We start from the raw sequence: 23,537 nt of genomic DNA on the forward strand, positions 1-23,537 counted from the left end.
TACTCATAGAATGTAAACTAGGCACTCTATTTAAGTGAATTTAAGTGAATAAATATTGAATGAACTTTTTGAATGAAGGTGGTAAAGCAGTGAGACCATATCTCCCTGCTGAAACTTTAGCTATCTGAATACTGACAGGACGCCTGAGAGTGTCTTTCCTATCTTCAGAAATGCCGAAAACAAGAGGCAGGAGCATTGGTGGTAACTCCCAGCACTCGGGACCCATGGTGTCTACAATCGAAGACATTTTCAGACATCTTCAAAACGAGCAAGCCGATTCGGGGATTCGCCCGTTGCGAGCGTCGTCAGAGAGGAATGTTTTGATGGGAACCCACGGGCTTGATGTGACTCTGAGCCCTGACGTCAGGACGCCTCCCCTTCAGCTGCTGCCGCTGGGAGCTAACTCACTGCGAGAGGAGAGCACGTCCGACGAGGCAGTGTTCTCCTCTCGAGAAGCCAGTATATCGGAGGGCCTGCTGAAAGAAACAACCCAGAAGGATTCGTTCCCTTTGGAGAAACCAGCAACCGGGACATCTCAAGCTAAGGAGGAACAAGGCACCAGCCATCTGAGCTATCTCAATCTACACTAACAATTTCTTTTGCTCCTGTTAAACCCCCAGAAGTCACTTTAGACTCGCTCTGGGAGCTAGTTATGGCTTTGGGAAATTCACTGAATCCACAAATTAAAAATTTAGATAAAGAACTCAGACCAGAAAGAAGTAATTAAAACTTTGAAAGAAGATATAGTATAATTGAAATCTGATATTCAAGAAGATAAGAAGGACATAAAAATGATTAAAAGTAATCAAGATCTATTGTAAAAGATAATTTGATTATGAGGAGAAAATTGGAAGTCCTGGAAAATAATACTCGGATTAATAATCTACGTTTAATCAATTTTCCAAAGGTCTCGTCAATTTCCCCAAGAGATATATTAAAACGTTACTTTCTGGAAATTCTTAAAATTCCTGAGAACTCATTACCACCATTGACAAGAGTGTATTATTTACCTAAAAGGACTCAGGATTTTCAGAAGTTTCAGAAGAAAGATGTTGGAAAACCTCAGGAAAGTTCTCTGGATGTTTCCGCTTTATTAGAACAATCAGACAGAGAAGTGGCTATTTCAGCCACTCTCTTACTGACTGTGGCTTTGGCTCCAGATAAAGACTGGATCCTTAAACTTTTCTTTAAAAATAGAACCAGAGACTTCCTTGGCTTCCATATCCAAATTTTTCCAGATGTCTCTAAAGAGACTCAAAAGAGAAGAAGGGAATTTCTAATGTTGAAACCAGGTGTGACCCAGATTGGGAGTTTATTTTTCCTTAGATATCCCTGTAAATGTGTAGTAAGGTATCATACTTTGAAATATGTTTTCTTTGAACCGGCTCATTTGACGGTTTTTCTTTCTGCGAAGCGCCTTGAAAATGGAGAAACATCTGTGTCCAAGAAATAATTAGCTCCTTTTCAGTATCAGATAATGTGATTTTGTTTGGTTGCCTTTATGTACTTTAATCACTCCGATTCTTAAGTCTTGGATCCTAATTTTGAGGACTAGTGTGCGATTAAGTTGAGAACTATTTCCTATTACTGTTAGGTTTAATTTCTGGATTGAAAGTAACTTTAATATTATGTTTTCTTAATTGCACTTTCTGTACAAGATGATATGCTTGCTAAATAATGTGAAAATCTTTAAATTAAAAAAAATAAAATAAATAAAAACATATTAAAACAGTGGTTAGAGTGGCTTATGGGCCTGGGTCCTCTCCATGGTTCACTAGCCCAACCCCCCAGACCACTTAAGCCACCTCTGTGCAGCTCTACTAGGCTTTTCTATGCCAGGCTGCCAGGTGCTGATGTTCTGGAGGCAGATATGTAAAGTTGTTATTATGATTTTTAGGGCGGGGAGGGGTCTGTGATCACTTAGGGAGTGTGTATGGGTCTGTACTTTGTCCCTACAGTGGTTATCTGGTCACTTTGGATACTTTCTTGTGACTTAGACCTGGTTTAGATAGCCTAAGTCACAACGTCCAAGTTCTATCTAGACAGTGTTGTAAAACTTTTGGTTATACATGCAGTACGACTAAATTTAGGACGGCCCACGTCTCACCCACGTCCTGCCCTCACCATGCCTCATAACATGTCCCTTTTAGCTCTGGGCGTACTGCAGCACTGTGAAGGCCTAAGTCATTTTTAGATACATCTAAAACCCGGTTCGATTATTGGCACTTGGATGACTTGTCTCATTGATCGTCTAAGTGCCGATTTAGGTCGGTTTTTAGATGTATTTCCATTTCGATTTATTATGAGCCCCATAATGTATGAAACCATCCTAAAGAGTCAAGAGTAAGAATTTGATGAAAAGCTAAAAACTCTTACCTGCGCGGATGAATTTTTCTCAAGTGTGTGGCTTGTATAATGGATGGTGCGTGGGATCTGAAAAAGAGGTTATATGCCGCGCTGTGATGACATCATTAAATTGCCTACATGAACATCATGAAGAAGGTTAAAGTGTGCAATAACTACGGAAATGTTAGTGCTATGGCTACTGCTGATTAACAAGTGTGTTCGTACAGGCCTGTATGAGAAAATCATCAGACAACAAAGGTAGGAATATGATTTTATTTTCCGTTTAGTGATTGAAATGTGTTAGTTTTGAGAATTTATATCTGCTATCTATATTTTGCACTGTTTCATACTTTATACACAGCCTTTATGTGTTAAATATAATAAAAGATATGTGAAAAACTTTATATTCACAAGCTAATAATAATATACTGTATCTATCTATCTATCTATATCTATAATAATAAAATGCTAGCCGTGCATGCGCACTCTCGCCGCGTGTTCCCTAAGATCTGATCTGTCGGGCTGTGCTGGTGAGAGTGCACATGCGCGTACTACGTCACCAGCCGACGATCGCCTCCACAAGCCCACTCCCAGCCAGCTGACGATCGCCTCCGCAAGCCAGGACTGGGGCACAAAGAGCGCCTCCTGCCGCCCCCCTCTCAGGGACGAACTGAGAAATGGAGACGGGCCACCCTCCGCGACAGACCAGAGGAGTCCGAGTTCTTTGCTGCCCCCCACCTTCCCTTCCCGCAGACCCGACTATGAACCTGGCAATTCCAGCAGCGTGTGCAACTCACATGCTGCTTCGGGCCCTTCTACCGCCCTGAATTGCTCTGCCGCGTCTCTGATGATGTCATCAGGGACGTGCCAGAGTAAATCATGGCAGTAGAAGGACCCGAATCAGCGTGTGAAGACTGCTGCACACGCTGCTGGAATCGCCAGGTTCGTAGTCGGGCCTGCGGGAAGTGAAGGGGGGGGCGTCAAGGATTCTCTATCCGAGTAAAGAACAAACTCCAGGGAGAACGGCAGAGACCAGGCCTGTACTAACTCCCGTGGACAGGGGGAGCAGGAAGAGGTGCTGATGGACAGGGTGGGAAAAAAATGAAGGGAGGCCTACTGCTGGACAGCGGGAGCAGGAAGAGGTGCTGATGGATAGGGGGGGGAAATGAAGGGAGGCCTACTGCTGGACAGGGGGAGCAGGAAGAGGTGCTGATGGACAGGGGGGATGTAAAACAAAGGGAGAAGGGCTGCTGCTGGATAAGGGGAGCTGTGAAGGGGTGGTGGTGGACACAGGGGAGGTAAAAAGAAGTGAGAATGGACAGGGGGAGCATGCAAGGGGTGGTGGTGGACAGCCAAAAGAAAGAAAGAAAGAAAGACAGAAATACAGAAAGCGGCTAAGGAGACAGAGAAAGAAATAAATAAAGACAGACACACACATATATTCTAGCACCCATTAATGTAACGGGCTATAAAGCTAGTACATATATATAGTGAGTGCAGTGCTCAGATTTGCAACCTATGTGCTTTAATAAAATTATACCATCTTGTAGACTAGTAAGTAAATGAAGAAGCCTCAGCCCCACCACTCCGCTGCTGTAACTTTTCTGACTGCGGGAAGAATTATGTGGTGCTATTCATCATCGGCTGTTCCACATCACTCTCCTATATTCTTCTGTATAGATAATTTTTAAATACATTTTTAAATAATTTTATAGTTTCAGAGAAATGGTGATTAACGTTTTGAGAAAGCTTCAGTTGAAATGGGAACATAGGGGTCCCTTTAACACTACTAGACAACAACATCAGGGGTTACAAGAGCTACTTAGAAATGATAACATAGTTATAGTCAAAGCGGACAAGGGGGGAGCCACGGTTGTGATGAATAGGCATGAATATGATAAAGAAGTGAGACGTCAGCTTAGCAATACACAGGCTTATTTAAAACTGGATCAAGACCCCACAGAACATTTAGCACAAGATATACTTGAATACCTTAACATTAATTTGAGGAGTGGCATGCTTACAAAAAAGGAATATACTTTTCTGTTTGAAAGAAATCTGAGGATTTCAAGGATTTCTTTCGTTCCCAAGATACATAAGACTTTGAAAAGCCCACCCGGTCGCCCCATAGTTAACACACGTCAATCCATTCTTGAACCCCTTTCAAAATTTACTGATTATTTTTTGAGAGATGAAGTTCCAAAGATCACTTCATTCATTAGGGATTCGTCCCATTTTTTGAGGAAATTAAGACAATTGGATGTTAATATGCAAAATAAATAGATGGTTACTCTAAATGTCATGTCGTTATATACCCAGATTCCACAGGTTGAGGCATTACAAGTGATAGAGGAAACACTACAAAGGAGACATACCCCCCGACGAATTTCAACTGAGTTTTTGATGAAGCTTGCCCACTGGGTCATTCAGAATAATTATTTTCAATACCATGATCAATTTTTACAACAGATTCAGAGGGTGGCGATGGGGGCCACTTTGGCCCCCTCGGTTGCCTCCCTGTACATGGCTAGATTTGAAGATAGATTAGTATATAGGACCATATGGTATCCTCAGATTTTATTCTGGGGCCGGTTCCTGGATGACATTTTTTTGATATGGCAAAATACCAGGGAACATTTGGAACCTTAAGAAAGACATGGCGTTACTAGAGAGGGTTCAGAGGAGAGCGATACGTCTGATAAAAGAGATGGAAAATCTTTCATACGCTGAGAGATTGGAGAACCTGGGACTCTTTTCCCTGGAGAAGAGGAGACTTAGAGGGGATATGATAGAGACTTACAAGATCTTGAAGGGCATAGAGAGACTAGAGAGGGACAGATTCTTCAAACTTTTGAAAAATAAAAGAACAAGAGGGCATTCGGAGAAGTTGAAAGGGGACAGATTCAAAACAAATGCTAGGAAGTTCTTCTTTACCCAACGTTTGGTAGACACCTGGAATGCGCTTCTAGAGGACGTAATAGAGCAGAGTACGGTATTGGGGTTCAAGAAAGGATTGGACATTTTCCTACTAGAAAAGGGGATAGAAGGGTATAGATAGAAGAGTACTGTGCAGGTCCTGGACCTGTTGGGCCGCCGCGTGAGCGGACTGCTGGGCGCGATGGACCTCGGGTCTGACCCAGCGGAGGCAATGCTTATGTTCTTTTTTTTTTTTTTTAATTCTTTATTTAAATTTTTCAAAACAACAATTCACAAGCGTAATCTTGTTCCATGAAATACAGAGAAAGAAAACAGGTTCCACCAAAGTAATATATCAAATTTGAACAAAACAATTCAAATTGAAAATTCAAAAATACATTTTTATCCCTTCCTTAGACCACTAAAAAGGGGTGTGATAATCATACACTAGTTGGAGACATAAATTTAAAGAATTTAACTTAAAGGAAAAGGCTTAATGAGGCACGGCCACCCTCCAATTTATTTTATTCCTTTCTACATCATACCTTGGTAATCCTTTAACTCTTAGTAATCTTTTTAACTTTTAGAAACTCCTTTAAATGTTCTGATGAAAAGAAAACATATTTGACTCCCAAATACCTTACCAAACATTTACAGAGGTAGGCTAGAAGAAATGTAGCACCCAATTTTAGAGTTTCTTGTCGTAGGGAAAGAAATTCTTTCCTTCGCTCCTGAGTCACTTTGGAAACATCTGGATAAATCCAAATACGTTGTGCCCCAAATAATTTTTGAGAATTTTTAAAGTATAATCTTAAGATCATATTTAAATCTTGCTCAAAAACAAAGGATATTAGAAGTGTAGATCTTGCAGTATCTGGATTCAAGGTTTGTTCCAAAAGAGCAGTAACATTGGCAAAGTCAATCTGTTCCTCTTGTCCATTATTTTTCTCTTGTTCAACATTTTTTTCCTGAGGAAATTTTTTGTTTGGCAAATAATAAATCTTATTTAAAGGAGGAATATTTTCAGGAGAAATTCCCAATTTTTCAATCAAATATCTTTTGAAGAAATCAATAGGCGGAATACCAGGTGAAATTGGGAAATTCAATATACGAAGATTCAATCTCCTATTATAATTTTCAAATTGTTCTAATTTCCTATGTATAGAGGAATTATCTTTAATTATTGCTGTTTTAAACATTTGAAGCTGTTGTATATCCTCCTGTATCTGTTTGTTTTGGTTTGAGAAATCCAGTTTAACTGAGTCAATAGATTTAGTTAAAGTATCAATTTTAAAGTTAATATTTGTTACCTCCTCAGTATTTTTAGCCATAGAAGCCTCCATACGTTGTAGAAGCACCCAGATATCTCCCAAGGAAGCCTCCGATGGTGTTGGTGTAGATATGCTGATTGTTGGTTCTTTCAGCTTCCCTGCACTTGCTCGTTCCGGTCCAGCGCCCTCACCGGGCAGCTCCATGGTTTCCCTTCCGGGGTCATGTTTCTCCCGCTGCTGAGTCCCGGCTGTAGCAGGACACCCGGGGACGAAAGGGTCCGGAGGGGACAGAGATATTTCACTCCCCGAAATGGAGAAAAGCTCTCCACCGCCTTCTCCCAAAACCGGGTCACCACCTCCGATATCTCGGGTTGCCGTCGATTGAGTCGTAAAGAAGCGTTCCAGCGATTGCTGGATAGTTTGCTGCATGGGTGTCGAAGAGAGGGCTGGCGAGGAAACAGCCCTCAACACCCCTTTCCTTTTCGGCGGCATTGCACTCAAAAGAGAGGTAAGAGGAAAATACTCCTGCAAACATCCAGCAAAACGTCCCGATCTTCTTACACGCTTCACTGCGACTCACTCACCGCCGCCATCTTGTCACACCCTAACCTTCTCTTTCAATGCTTATGTTCTTAATGCTTATGTTCTTATGTTATTATTTGAACTCCGTGGATCCAAATATTAAATTTACGATGGTATGTCATCAAACACAGATAGAATTTTTGGACATTGCCATTTTTGTAAATGAGGGTCAAATCCACACTTCTTTATACAGGAAACTGGTCACACGTAATATGGTGCTTCATTTTGATAGTTTCCATCCATTCAAATTACGTTTTAATTTACCCATAGGCCAATTTTTACGTGTCCGGAGGGTGTGCTCGTCCATTGAAGAATTCATAAGACAAGCTAATTTTCTCTGGGAGAGACTCCGGGAGAGAGGATATCCGGAGCGAGCTATAAAACAAGCATATATGAGGGCTAGATTTGCCCAACGAGAACTCCTATTGCAGGAGGTGGAGTTCTCTCAGGAGATAGAGAATGAGCTTTTAACGTGTGTTCTTCCATTCTCACGAGTAGCAAATCTAATAGTGAAGATTATGAGGTGTCACTGGCATATAGTGCAGATTCACCAGTCTTTGCGGAGTTTCCCCAGGATAGCTTACTCAAGAGGCACGCCATTGGGACAAAGATGTAACTTTCAGAAGTGTGGAAGAAAGGTACGAGTGGCCGATGGCAAACACAAGAAGTGTAGGAGATGTCAGGGGTGTTCATCCACTATAGAAGGGAGATCTTGGAGGGTTCCAGACAAGGATATTATTTTGGAATCTAGAACGGACACAGATTGTAATTCAACAGACGTTATATACACGATAGTTTGTCCCTGTGGGTTATTATATATTGGAAGGACGAACAGGGCAATAAGGGTCAGATTAACTGAATACAAATCGCGAATTACTAATAAGATCACCCAGGCCCCCTTAGTAGATCATTGGATAGCACGGAAACATAGGGTAGAACAGATCAAATGGCGGGTCATTGAAAAGGTAGTTGGGAGGGATGGTGGGAAAGATCATAGAAGACTTAATGAGAGAGAACAGAGATACATTTTCATGTTAGACACTGTGGAACCACTTGGGTTGAATGGGGAGCTCGAGTGGACTTCATTGATTGGTTGATAGCCGGGCCAATGAGAAACAGGGGGAGGTAACACTTGTGATAAGGATGAGGTGTACTATTTAATCACCGGGGAAAAACACCGCCGCCATTTTTCTCTCACATACCAAATCTAGAGTCGGATGGCAGGAGCAGGGACCAGTAGAGGCACTTCATGACTTCATTCAAGAGCTTAATAGCAATGATACCTATATAAAATTTTCATTTCAATTTAGTGAAACCAACGCATCATTTTTGGATATTTTTATGCAGTTAGAGGGTGGCATAATGCGTTCAACATCAGCTCGAAATTCATTTTCAAAGTTTCCATTCTAGGGATTTGCAAAGCAGTATCCTGGTAGGGCAATTTTTAAGGCTTCGCAGTTTATGTTCCTGTGATCAAGAGTTTCATAAACAAGCTGAGATACTTTATGAAAAAGTTTTAGAATGTGGTTATCCTCAAAAAGTAATTTAAAAAGCTTGGAAACGGGCTAGATGCTGTCAACGAGACTGGCTATTATCTCACGCCCCTCAAAATAAAAAGATACAGTATTGGCTTGTGTGCTCCCGTATTCTGCCCAAGGTATGATGATGAAAAAAGTCATCAAAAAATACTGGCTTCTATCTGGCAGTAACTCTCTTCGTTATTACCTAGCCTATAACCTGCTCCTTTCATGGTCCACTTAAATTCAAGTTTATTATGAAGGACTAACTCCACATTCAATCTCACGATTGTATGGTACTCGCTACCACCGCTTCCAGTGGTGGCGATTATATCACAAGTGAATGTCGCATGTTTCATGGGACAGGGTTCTTGCTATCCTTTGCTTTATATCTATTTACAGCTCTATTGTCTTCAATCATACCACTTCTGGGTTCTTTCTCTCTATTACCTTCTTTCTTGAGTTACGGTTTTTGTCCTAATGCACTTTGATTTGTACCACACTGTAAGCACTACTTCTTCTTCTTCCTACCCTCCTATCATGTTATCTTTCTTTTGCTTCCCCTTATTACTTTTTGCTGCTAATTTACTTATTATTAACCACACAAACTTTGATTAATTTATACATGGCGTTTTAAGTATTTACATTGTTGTTTTCAGATCCCTGTTTACACAATTTTTAATCGTTTACTGCTGTGCGGTTCTCTAATGTAATAGTATCGGCTTTCTGATGAATTTTCTTTTATGACTCATTACTCCGACTATAAATTCTTTATTAATTAATACTAGGTGCCCCCCGATTAGTTCCCTCTATTAATTAACTAATGACTGCCTTAGACCCTCAGCATTATGCGTTTTCCTCTACTGCACTGAATCACTTTCATGTTAGATTAATGAATTGCTGACTTCTTTATCGCCCTTCCTTGCTGTGTTTTATTTGTCTTCATACAGCCTTCTCTGCTATTGCTACTCTCATCAATTATGTTTTGCCTACTCTCATGACTATCTCCACGGTTGTTCTTCATTAATTTATTCTGATTAATTATTATCTAATCTATCTTACAGATCTTGTTGCAAACTTTATTTTATATACACTCAATCCTCACATTAATTAATAAGAACCTTTTAAATATTACTCCTATGCAATTTGTGATATATGATGTACTGATTTGATGTTCTATGTTTCCCCTCATATGAAATATGCTTAGGTTATGCCGCTGCTATAGTTATTCATCAATTGATTTAATGAATTTTGGTTCCAACCTGGTATTCATATATATCTAGCCCTATGTCATTTTCAGAAATTGTTATTACCTATAGTCCTTCTTGCATTTTTCTTTGAATTGTTATTCATGACTATTGGCTAGGTCTAACTATCACGACACTCTTGCCTTGCCAGCTGCCTGTCACACATGTGTATAACCTTGGTGTGCTCATGTTATGTCACACCTCAGTCACTCTTTAGTATCAAACAGGATGGGGACCAGATGTATATGTTTCCACCTTCTTATGCTATTGATGATCTTTACCCATTATAATTCAATATGGTGTTGTTTATTTAGTTATAATGCTAACATCTTGCATCTTCAAGTCCTACCAGATGTTACTCTTCTCGCACTTGTTTAAGTATTATTATTAGTCACTGCAATGTGCTATTGTCTATGGGTTAGTTTGTTTACATTGCATATCATAATGTTTCCTGTCACACTGTTTTGAGGATATACTGATTGCTTTGCTGGATCAGTGACTATGCCACCCTTATGCATCCTCTTCCCATGGGTGGCCACTGTTTTGTGTCTTCTTTAAGACAGAACAGTTTTTATGCATTTCTGTATGTTTTAATGACGCATCATAGATATAAGTATCTCACCTGTTTAAGTTGTGCACTGACTATACATGTATGTTTGACATCAGTCACTTTTGCTACTCTAGATCAGCGCATGTCATGGTAAAAATTATATCATTAAATGTCAAGGGGTTTAACAATCCTATAAAAAGGAAAAAAAATTTTAGAATATGCCTCCAAAAAATCCCCTGACATAATATGCTTCCAAGAAACTCACTTAAATATGGCTGAATCCGCCAAATTGACAACCAAATGGTCCTTGCCTGCCATAGCATTTCCCGCACTCCAAAAGAAGAACGGAGTTGCTGTTTTAATTAGAAAATGTGATCACATTAAAGTTGTGTCTCACCACACAGACACTGAAGGAAGATGGGTTATAATTAAACTCATTATTCATCAACAAGAAACGTCTCTGATAACTGTATATGCTCCCAACCAGGACAAGCCTGAGTTCTTTGATAGCCTATTAGCTGCAATTCTGGAAGATTCATCGCAAGCCCATATATTGGTCGGAGATTTCAACCTGATAATGGATCCTGCTATTGATAGAAAGTCCACTGTTATTCATAAGCCCTCTTGGGCATGGAGAGGTCTTCATAATATGGTCACACAACTGAAACTGGTAGACGTTTGGCGATTACTACATGAGGGAGACAAGCAATACACCTTTTACTCAGCGCCACATAACTCATACTCCAGAATTGACTATTTCCTGATTAGCAACAATCTTTTGAATAGTGTAGTCAATTCTGAAATAAATGAAATTTCGGTGTCTGACCACGCATCCATTGAACTCTCCTTTGAAGGCTCTTTGTTATCCAAGAAGGGCTCGGTTTGGAGGTTCAACAACAACCTTCTGAGCGATGATGATTTTGTGGAAGTAGTCCGCAAAGCCATTATAGAGTACTTTGATCTTAATTCTACTGCAGATGTTGGTTTACCAACATTATGGGATGCGTTCAAAGCTACTATCCGTGGTATCATCATTTCGTATCAAGCTCACAAGTCCAAAGCCACAACCAAACAACTGGATGAGCATGTGAGGATCATTAAGGAACTTGAAGAACGTCATCAAGCTAATCCTGCGGATATGGTCACCTTGAAACTGTTACATCAGGAGAGACTATAATTTATTGCTTAGCAGAAAGGCAGGTAACGCCATATTCATGCAAAAAGCGCACTACCATAGTGATAGTAACAGGGCAGGGAGTGCCCTAGCCAGATTCTTAAACGTTCAGGAAGAACGCTTAACCATATCTGCAATCCATACAGCGGAGGGTCACCTAACTACAGACCCAGCTCAAATAACGCAAGCTTTTCACAATTTCTATGAAAAATTATATACTTCAGAAATTTCAGCTCCTGACACCTCAAAGATATTGTCTGATACTGCACATCCTACCCTCACCAAAGATGACAATGACTCCTTGACTACACACATCACTGCTGAAGATATTCGTCTAGTACTGCACCAGATGCCAAAACGGAAAGCTCCCGGACCAGATGGCTTCACAGCGGAATTTTACCACACCTTTCAGGACCTTTTATCACCGCATCTGGTCTCTCTTTTTGAATTTTTCATCTGATCTGGCCAGGTGAGGGGCACATTTACTGAAGCCAGTATTATAGTACTACCGAAGCCTGGTAAGGATCCACTACAGGTTCCCAGCTATCGACCCCTGGCTCTCATTAATGTAGATGCAAAAATATATGCGAAAATAATAGCCACTAAACTACAAGAACTCCTCCCTAAGCTGATAGGTCCTGAACAAAACGGCTTCATGCTAAATAGGCTTTCGAGCGATAACTCTCGAACATTTACAAATGTCATACATCATGCTAATGCTCACAAATCCCCTCTTCTAGCACTAGCTGTAGACGCTGAAAAGGCATTTGATCGTGTGGAATGGGACTACCTATTTATGACTCTGAAATGGTTTGGATTTGATGAATCAGCTATTTCCATGATTAGAGTATTGTACTCAGCTCCCACAACTAATGTCAGAATTAACAGCTTGACCTCTCCACATTTCACTCCCTCGAGAGGCACCAGACAAGGGTGTCCTCTCTCACCACTTCTTTTCAACTTGGCGCTGGAACCTTTTTTGCACTCCATACGCCTCAATGATGATATTCAGGGGATAAGATACGGCAGTTCTGAGATCAAGCTCTCTGCTTATGCAGACGACGTTCTTCTATACCTTACTCCTGCTTCCATACCTGCATTACTCTCTACCATTCAAGATTACGCAGCAGTTTCTGGCTACAAGCTTAACAATAATAAGACTGAACTCATGCCTTTAAATTCCCTGATGCATCAGCACATGATTACGCAATATGGCTTTCGATGGACTGATACCACGCTGAAATACTTAGGCATCTGCTTCGGAAACACTATCGACTCCACTATAGAGTGCTGTACTTCTCATGTGTTACAATTGGTCAAAGACCAAATCAACAAATGGACTCCTTTAAGTCTATCATGGTGGGGGAGACTTGATTCGATCAAGATGGTTCTTGCACCTAAAATTTTATACACTCTGAGCATGCTTCCGGTGTTCTTTCCACCCTCTTTCTATAAGCGTTTAGAGACCGTACTGTCCAAATATCTATGGAATAATAAAGTTCCTAGGATTGCCTTACATAAATTGAAGCAGGGAAGAATGAATGGAGGAGTCAATTTCCCGGATTTATTCGATTATCATTGTGCCTTCTTGCTAAGGCAGAACACTCGATGGCTATTACCAATTCCATCAAACACATACGCTAACTCCTGGTTACTATTTGAAAGAGAGAAATACCACCCGCTTCTGCTACAGGTAATGCCATTCATGAGCCCCTTGACGTCAACTGTCACACGTGATCACATTCTTCTATCATCAATATCAGTTTTTAAACAGATAGAATCTTGCTTGACTACCAAATGGTTGGACACTTTACACTCACCTATTTGGCGCAATCCCGCTTTTCAAATCCAGAACAAACTAATCGACTGGAAATTATGGCAGAAATTGGGGATACAGCAGATATATTAACTATATAATGGCAAAGACTGGGCTACATTTGAACAACTGTGTAAAAGCTATGGTTTGCCGGAAACTCAACGATTCCATTGGTTGCAACTTCAACATGCTCTCTCTACACACCTTAAATCCCTTCCTCTGACTGACATGGAGCCTTCAATGTTGTCGCTTTGCTCATCAATGTGCTGTGCTAAGAAAGAGGCGTCTAGATGGTATAAATTTATTCGACTTCACAAGTTTAAACGTCCGACAGAGATGGAGAACAAATGGACCACAGAACTACAACTGAATCTTGAGGAGCAGCACTGGATTCATATTTGGTCCTGCACGGCTTATGTCTGTAAAGCCGCTTCTTTTCTTCAAACCTCCTTATTTTTGCTACATAGAGCATACTGGACGCCTAGTAGGTTAGCTAGATTCACCACTGGCATGAGTGACAAATATTGGTCGTGTAGAACATCTCAGGGCACCTTGCGCCATATGCTCTTCGACTGCCCGCTACTGCAATGCTTTTGGAACAAAGTGTGGGGAGACATTGACTCCTTGCTACAATTGTCCTTACCACCATCATATCATATCATTATAGTGGGTAGCTCTGGAACATCTACACTTCTCTCAAAAGATCTTGATAGTCTCCTGCACCTGCTTGTCCTCATAGCAATTAAACACATCCTTGCCAATTGGAAGTCTCTGGAGTCTGTGAGCTATCATACGTGGTGGAATACAGTTTGTACGATAGCTAAATTTGAACGTATCTTTGCAGAGAGAACTGGATCCTTAACCTGCTTTAAAAGGATTTGGGCTCCTCTTATAGAATATGCCAATTTGTCATAAGATCCGAATCCTTAAATCTCTGGTATACTAATTGTTTCTTACTCTAATGATTATTTACCTATATAATGCTGATGTCAAAATGCTTTCGAAGTTTATACTTGCCATACATGATTGATATACTTTTTTCTACCTAGATTCATCGCATACAGATATTGCCTTGTTTTCAATATGTGTCTCATGATCTGTTTATTTCTCCTTTCTCTTTTGTTCCCCTTTACCCTCAAATACGTGTATCATTGACACATTGTATTTATGCACAGAATGTTTTATATTTCTTTGTTTTGTATTAAAATTCAATAAAACTCATTGAACTTAAAAAAAAAGAGCTTAATAGCAATGATACCTATATAAAATTTTCATTTCAATTTAGTGAAACCAACGCATCATTTTTGGATATTTTTATACAGCTAGAGGGTGGCATAATGCGTTCAACATCAGATCGAAATTCTCTCCTTCATTTTCAAAGTTTCCATCCTAGGGATTTGTAAAGCAGTATCCTGGTAGGGCAATTTTTAAGGCTTCGCCGTTTATGTTCCTGTGATCAAGAGTTTCATAAACAAGCTGAGATACTTTATGAAAAAGTTTTAGAACGTGGTTATCCTCAAAAAGTAATTTAAAAAGCTTGGAAACGGGCTAGATGCTGTCAACGAGACTGGCTATTATCCCAAGCCCCTCAAAAAAAAAAAAGATACAGTATTGGCTTGTGTGCTTCCGTATTCTGCCCAAGGTATGATGATGAAAAAAGTCATCAAAAAATATTGGCCAATATTGGGGGTTCACGGAGCTATGAAACAAAATCCCAAATTTGCTTTTAAGCGATCACGCAACTTGGGGGAAATGTTAAAATATAAGATAAAGTCTGTAGTCATTGCCCTTACGGCCACTGTGTATACTGCAAACATGTATTATTAAATTATGTTATATACATCAAAGGAGATCATAAGCACAGATTCTATTTAAGATCTAATATAGAATGCTCGGGGGGGTCACGTGATGCTGGAGACCTGATCGGACGTGCCTCTCCTCAGCTCCGGGCTGCCTCGTCCTAAATCCTAGCTAAAAATCCGATTTTTTCGCACTTACGACTTGCAGCTTTGCATCGGACCCCCCCTACACTTAGGTGCGAACGACGGTCACCTTTTCAAAAGTGTTTCTGTGGGGCATGCCGATCAAACCTCAGCGAGGAGTGAAGGCCAAACTCACCTCACCGGCGCCTAAAATGGCGGAGAAACACGGGGTGCCCATGTTCACGCTCCAGGAAGCCGTGGTGCAGGAGTTTACCCGTTCTCTCACTCTTGTGATGGACGACAAACTCACCAAGATTCAATCGTTTATGGAAGAAATGAGGGAGCGCCTGGAGTCCCAATCCAACAGAATGCAGCGTGCGGAGGACCGTATAGCCCAGCAGGAGGTTCGCACTGACAATTTCGAAGAAAGGCTGCGATCGCTGGAAACTTCTGCCTCCACTTTGAAAGATCGGGCGGAGGATCAAGAAAATCGCAGCCGCAGAAATAATCTGCGTTTTATAGGGATCCCTGCCTCAGTGCGTGATGTGGATCTCCGCACCCGACTGGAAACGTGGCTGCCCTCGGTTTTTGGCATCCAGCCGCCTCTGACCCCGGTGGTGATAGAGAGAGCTCATCGGATGGGCAAACGCAGGGAAGATGAACAACGCCCGCGCCCAGTCATTGCGCATTTTCTCAACTTCGCGGTTAATGAGAAAATTCTGTCCTTGTACCGAAAAGGAGCCGCTGTGCAATTTGAAGGGCAGAAAGTTCTGTTTCAAGACTTCTCGCCTCAAGTCTCCTACCAGCGCAGAGCTATGGCTCCCTTTTGTAATGAGCTTTACAAAAGAAATATCAGAGTTACTCTCCAGTATCCTGCACGTGCAAGGGTCTTCCATAATAATAAGGTTATATTCCTGGAGACTCCACAGGCCATGGAGCATTTCATTCAAAAGCTTCCTTCAGACTGGGAGCCTCCCGGGATAGCTGACTGACTGTGTGCACAGAACAACTGAACTTGATTTTCCTGCTGCTCACAAATCTGTGAGGCCTATGTGTGGCCTGGACCTGCTCCATACCTCTACAGGGGGTCTCTCGAGGATTAGGGCCGTGGCCTGAAGTTTGCTGGTGATATGAATATTATTCTACTTACCAATGGATACTTCTTCATTCCTGCTTGTTTCACCTTGCTGTTCTTATGCGACAGCAGCGATATCGTACTCTGGTTGTTCATGGAATCTACTACTTAGAGGGTGCTCTCTTTGGGGGGCTCCCTTCTTCTTGGTCATTATCCATTTACCTTGCTATTGTTATTCATATGTTATTTGTTGTTTTTTTTTATTCTGGTTCCTACTGTTACTCACAAATGTTCAACACACCATATTTTCTACTGGGTATTGACATACCCCTGTTTGCTTCTCCTTTTCTACAAAGTTTGCTGAGGTATGTCATTATACAGGTTCCTGATTGTAATGTTTGCAATGTTTATCTGCTTTTATTCAGGGTTTCCTTATTTTTTGCTGATTATTGGCTGTTTTGAGGCAGCCCGGGGCTGATGTTTTTCTATACTGACATGTTGTGCAGGGGTAGACTATATAGTCTGGGGTGGGGGGAGGGAGGGGAGAAATTGGGGGATTGGGGTGGGATGTGAGTATGTACTTGTATGAATGTGGTGTGGATGGCTGTGTTTTTCATGGGCGGAAGAGGTGCGGGGAAATGATTTCGGTATGGTTGTTATGGCTATTGGGTGGATGTCTACACTTCGCAGGTACTGAGTTGGGGGGAATTGGCTGGGACGCCCCCTGCCCGGTACTTGGCGAATATTGGGTTTCTTTTCTGCTGTCTGATCTTGCTTTCCTTTCCTATGGCTAGTCTCTCTGTTAACTCTTTGAATGTGGATGGGTTCCATTCCCCGGTGAAACGTACAAAAATATTGACCTATCTGAAAAAAGAACGCTGCGACATAGCACTCCTTCAAGAAACTCACCTGTCCCCATCTTAAACTTCGGAGGGACTGGGTGGGACAGGTGGGTTTCTCTGCCTATTCCTCCCGGAAGAGAGGAGTGGCGATCTTGATCCATAAAAAACTTCCCTTTATTGTTCATAAGGAGATTAAGGACCCCGAGGGCAGATATTTATTTTTGATTGGAGAACTGTGGGGATGTCCTTTAGTGCTGGGTACTATTTATGCCCCAAACATTTACTCTCACAAATTTTTTTCTATTTTGGTGGGAATCTTAGCGCCTTATTCCTCTCATCAAATGATTCTGGGGGGCGATTTTAATGTGGTGGCAGAGCCCCTTGTGGATCGTAAACCTGCTAAATCTGCTACTAAGGGACACTATGATAGGGGTATTCCCTTCTTACTTCGGGAACTGGGTTTGTTGGATGCTTGGCGGACCCTGAATCCGGATGATAGTGATTTTTCCTTTTTCTCCCACCCTCACAATGTGTATACTAGAATTGATTATATACTCGTCTCTGCTGGACTTTTTCCGAAGCTGTCTAAGGCTGTTATGGCCGCTCCGCTGGTATCGGATCATGCACTGCTAGGTACTACTTTTCAGTTTTCTTCTGCCTCTCCTGGCAGGATTTGGCGGATGTCTCCTCATTTGTATTCTGACCCCAATTTCAAATCATACTTAGAGCGTAAATGGGAGGACTTCCTCGCCACTAATGGTACAGGAGATGTCAGTTCGGTTGTGTATTGGGAGGCTGCTAAGGCTGTTATGAGAGGCCACGTGCTTGCTTACTCCGCGGCTGTTAAGAAAAAGAGAGATGGGGACTTATTGAAATTAACTGCTGAGCTGCAAGCTCTACGGCGCTCTCATATCTCGAGTCTCACACGGGAGCTGAAGGACCGACTTCAAACTGTTAAACATCAAATAAATGACATTCTATCTCAAAGGGCCTCTCGCAGTATTTACTTTTACAAATATAAACTGCATGCTTGGGGCAACAAAACTGGTAAGTTACTCGCAAACCTAATCCGGCCGCCTCGTACTCGTCATGTTATCACACAAATAAAGGATCGGGCGGGACAATTGCATACTCAGCAGCAGGAGATCACGAACCAATTTCTGCAATTTTACCAACAGCTTTACGCTGAGCAGCCTCCTGATGATCAGGCCCGGGATGCCTTCTTTTCTGACTTGAGCATACCTAGCATTTCGGAATCTCAAAATCTTCTTCTTAATCGGCCGATCAGTGGGGAGGAATTGCAAACTGCTATTCGACGTCTTAAATTAGCCAAAACTCCAGGCCCGGATGGTTTTGGACCGGAGTTCTATAAACTCTTACCATCCTCCGCTTTATGCACTCTCCATGACTATTTTATGGGCCTTCGCTCGGATACCCCTCCAGGAAACACGCATAACACCGCTCGTGTGATTATTTTGCCGAAACCGGGGAGACCGATGGACCAGTTGGGCTCTTATCGGCCGATTTCGCTTTTGAATCAGGACGTCAAGCTCCTGGCGGGAATCTTGGCATCGCGCCTAAACGTACTGCTCCCGGAACTGATCCACGAGGATCAGGTAGGTTTCGTTCCTGGAAGGCACGCCTCTATGAACTTTCTAAAGGTCCTCGCAGTACTACAGATGCCCTCCCGAGCTTCGGACAAGGCCTTGATCACCAGCCTTGACGTAGAAAAGGCCTTTGATATGGTCTCCTGGCGTCATCTTTTCTGGGTGCTTGCAAAATATGGCATCTCTGGGGACTTTGTGCATTGGGTATCTGCTCTCTACTCTTCACCTAAATCACAGCTCTTGATTAATGGAGGGATTTCTGATCCTTTCTCTCTCGGTCGTGGCACCCGGCAGGGGGGCACCCTGTCACCTCTACTTTTCCTTCTCTCTCTCGAACCCCTTGCTATCCACATCCGTCAGGACAAGACTCCCCCCGGCAGGGGGCACCCTGTCACCTCTACTTTTCCTTCTCTCTCTCGAACCCCTTGCTATCCACATCCGTCAGGACAAGACTCTGCAAGGCCTGAGTGTGGGGGGATCTGAGTTCCGTATCAGCATGTTCGCGGATGACATGTTACTTTATGTAAAACATGCAGACGTTCATCTTCCCCATCTGATGCGCATTATCAATTCTTTTGGTTCCTTTACTGGATTGAAAATTAACTATGATAAAACTGAAGCTCTTATTCTCAACGACTCGAGGGGTGATAAATGGTTCGAACACGAGGAGGAGCCTAACTAAGATGGCAACCTGAAGAACTCGGAGGAACGCCGTCGGGTCTGCGAATCAACTATGGTTAAACGGAAATCAAAGACTCGGGTTTTCCCTTCGGAGCCCGGGTCTGGAGGAAATTTACCTGGCCCGATGGATTTTTTCGTCGAGCGACGCCAGGGTGGAGAGCCGGAGGAGAGAGCCTTGGCTGGAGGCGCGAGTTTGCCGGTGAACTCGGGAGCCTCCTTTGAGGCGGTCAGCTTCTCCCCGGAGGAGCGCAGCACGCCAGTGCAGCCACGCCCATGAGCGCGACGGGAGAGGCAAGTGAGGCGGCAGACTCGGAGGACAGTGAAGTGGGGGAAGACCGGGATGTCCAGAACGTCTTGACCGCCGGAGGAATACAACGGCCACAGCGTGAGTTTGCAAGTTTGCTGGGGGACCAGCAGAGTCAACCTCCAGAACAGCAAATTTCAGGTACTGTGAAAATTAAACCATTTGCAATAGTTCCCTTGAAAAAACCAGCTGTGATAGATCTAAATTCAATTTGGGAAGCTATTTCCGAATTGCAGACCTCACTGGGAACACAGATGCAAAACTTAACTTCTTATTGCTCTGGGATATTACTGGACACAAAAAAATTACACCAAAGAGTTGATAAAATGGAGGTAGATATCCTTCAACATAGACAAAATTTAGATACTTTGACTGTGCAAAATCAGCTATTAATGAAAGATAATGGGAATATCAATTTTAAACTTGAAATGCTGGAGAATGCGTCAAGAAATAAAAATTTGAGGTTAATCAATTTTCCTAAATTGCAATTGGTTTCACCACTTGACTTGTTCAAAAAGTATCTTACTGAAGTTTTGAAAATACCACAAACATCTTATCCACCAGTGGTCAGAATTTGTTATCTCCCAATTGGAAAGAAGAAAATAGCTGAAGAACAACAGGATCCTGTGGAAGGAACTTTGGACGTACTAAATTTGACTAATATTTTAGAAAGATCAGATTCTGAACAGATGACTGTGGCTACGCTTTTTGTTCAATTAGCATTGGAATCTGATAGGGATTGGTTGTTGAAAATGTTTTTCAAATTTAAAGATATAGAATTTATGAAGATTAAAATTAGAATGTATCCAGATGTATCCAGAGTAACCCAGAAAAAGAGGAAGCAATTCCTAATTCTCCGACCCCAGGTGTTAAAATTGGGGGCAACGTTTGTACTTAGATTTCCATGTAAATGTATAATTAATTTCCAGGGAACTAGATATGTGTTTTTTGAATCTTCACAATTGTCAAGATTTATTTCAACCAAAGAGGTTTCTACTGCTGTTAACCCTAACAACTTGCAATAAGAAGCCTCTTAATTTGTAGGGACCTAGGTGTGATTCAGGTCTACTCTTTGTTTACCCAAGAATGTTTAGAGAATTATAATTATACCAATTTTTTCTTAAGCTCACTCCTCAATATAGTGGACTAAATAACAGTACAATTGAAATTTTATTTAATGATCTAATTATATTTTACTTTTATTTAATTTGAAATGTAACTGTTAAAATGTTGATTTTTGTTGATTATGAAAATGAAAATTAATAAACATTAAAATTATAAAAAAAAATAAATAAATAAATGGTTCGAACACCTGGGGGTTGGCATTGCGCCCGGGAAATTGAAATATTTGGGATACTTTTATATAAAAACCTGAGTACTCTCTATGATTCTAATATCTCGGCAACTATTGGACAGATCAAGTCTCTTTGTCAGCGGTGGCGTTCCCTTCCCTTATCCCTGATGGGCCGGGTAGCTCTGGTTAAGATGGTTCTCTTTCCTAAACTTCTCTATGCTCTTCAAACTGTACCCTTTTGGGTTAGCCGGGAGGATGAGCGTCACTATAATTTCATTATTCGTAGGTTTATCTGGCAGGACAGACGGGCTCGCATAGGTTTCCCTAAATTAACCCGGAGCAAGGAGCAGGGGGGACTTGGTCTACCAGACATCTGCCTCTATAATGTGGCCTCCTTATTTCGGTGGATTCATGAACATTTGACGTCACATCGTAAATATTCCTCGCCGGGTCTTTTGGCTTCTTGCTGCTCCCCTATATCTTTTGTGTCGTTTATCCATGGGAGTCCAGGTACATCGGTCTCTTTACGCTACCCTACCTTGGATTTCCTCCTCGCCTTTCGCAAAGCGTGGGCGTGGTGGCGACGTCTACAACATAAGGTGCCTCATCCGTCCCCTTTCTTGTCTTTATTGGGTAACCCGGGGTTTGTACCCGGAATTCGGGGTCTGCCGGGCTTGAGGGATCGCCTTGAACGAGATTCCACCATACTTGATTTGTTGCATATGGGGGGCGATAGATTTCCTTCTTTTTCTCTCATGTGCACCCACTGGGGGCTCCCCACCACCCAGGCTTACCTTTATATTCAAATCAAGCATTATTTTCTCTCCCTCTCTGCTACCCCTTCAAACTCCTGGTCTTGTGGTGCCATCGATGAGAAGGCTTTACTTACACCTCCACACAAGAACAGGATTGCTACCTGGTATAAGGAGGGTTGGGATTTTCAGGGGGAACGCTGCCTTCAACCCATAGTAGATGATTGGTCCCGGGATTTGGGCATGATGGTTTCCCTTCAGGACTTGCAGACTTTCTTTCAAAATATATACCTTTTTCTCAAAAATGTCTCGCTGCGGGAGATCCAATTTAAGATATTACATCGTGCCTATCTATCTAGACACAAAGGTTTTGCTATGAAGCTTTGGCCGGATGATCTTTGTGTTAAATGCCGTCTCTCTCCAGGAACCTATCTACATTCTTTCTTTCTCTGTTCTACTCTCTCCTTCTGGGACTCCGTCAGAACCAGTCTTGATACTACTCTTTGTTGTACCTTAATTTGGAATCCGTCTGCCTTGCTGTTGGGTGATGTACAGGACTTGTCTCAACAGCAGCTCACCACATCCTCTCAGAAATTTGTCCTTCATGCGATCATGCTGGGAAAGCAGCTTATTCTGCAACATTGGGCGTCACTTGAGGCCCCTACTTACCCGATCTGGCTGGCTCGCATGAAGGTCCTGGGTCTTTATGAGCTTCAAACCTATTCTTCTCGTGCTCAGGATCACTGGAAGGAATATAGTGCTCTGTGGGACCGATTCCTGATGTCTTGCCAGGATTGATGGTGACGCTCTTCTTGCATCTTTTCCTTCATCTTCGCATAACTGGCTCCGCTTCTGCTCCGCTTGTACTATGCTGACATATGCCTGACTGGTTACTGCTCATTTACTGCCTTACATCTTTTTTATTTTTCCTTTTTCCGTCTACTCTCATACCTCTGCTCCACTTATTATCGTCACCCTTACTCTTCTCCTTCTTGTTCTTCTTCTTCCTACTTTCTCATATTATTCTTCATCTTCATCTTCTTCTCATTCTTCGTATTCTCTTATTCTAATACTCTTTCTCTTGCCTCGTACATTGTCTTTCTTCTGCTCTCTGACTACCCGCAGGTGTATGTATGTATGTTGTGTGAGTGTATGTGTGAGTGTGGGGATGTTGGGGTTACACATGGGGTTCTTTGAACTTCCCTCCTATCATATCATATAACCCTTGAGCATTTTGGTTTATAGTACCATTGCTTTTTTCTCATGTTTGCTCTTCGTGCTACTGTTGACCTTTTTGCATTCACATTCGCATTGTGCTGGGTTTCTAGAGTCTGAATGCTCTGCTCTGAACTTCAGGTTATGCTTTTATTTTCTAGGACTACGGCATTTGACCTTTCTGTACCGCTTGTATGGAATGCACTATGTGTACTTCTTCTTATTTTTGTGCTTGATACTGTTTCTGTACTGTTTGATGTGCTGTAAACTTCTTGCTCAATAAAAATGAGTATACTGTATAATATGCCTAAAAGATGCTGGGAACAAATATGTGGAGAGTGATGAGGAGAAAGCAAATGTGCTAAACAAATACTTCTGTTCTGTGTTCACAGAAGAAAATCCTGGAGAAGGACCGAGACTGTCTGG

The 23,537-nt window shown here is 42.0% G+C and overlaps 1 protein-coding gene across 5 annotated transcripts in view; it reads right to left on the reverse strand.

Annotated features, from left to right (window-relative positions):
- GNAO1 (G protein subunit alpha o1) overlaps nucleotides 1-23,537 on the reverse strand; it is a 1,237,229-nt gene that overhangs the window by 160,063 nt on the left and 1,053,629 nt on the right. The window contains exon 8 of one of the 5 annotated variants that reach the window (XM_033943715.1): nucleotides 2,377-2,433. The exons of the other annotated variants lie outside the window; for them this stretch is intronic. Coding sequence (XP_033799606.1) covers nucleotides 2,396-2,433 — 38 coding nt within the window. The 3' untranslated portion in view covers nucleotides 2,377-2,395. The remainder of the gene's footprint in view (nucleotides 1-2,376; nucleotides 2,434-23,537) is intronic. 5 annotated transcript variants of the gene reach the window in all.

Source organism: Geotrypetes seraphini, chromosome 4 (genome assembly GCF_902459505.1).
Source record: "Geotrypetes seraphini chromosome 4, aGeoSer1.1, whole genome shotgun sequence".
Lineage (NCBI taxonomy): Eukaryota > Metazoa > Chordata > Amphibia > Gymnophiona > Dermophiidae > Geotrypetes > Geotrypetes seraphini.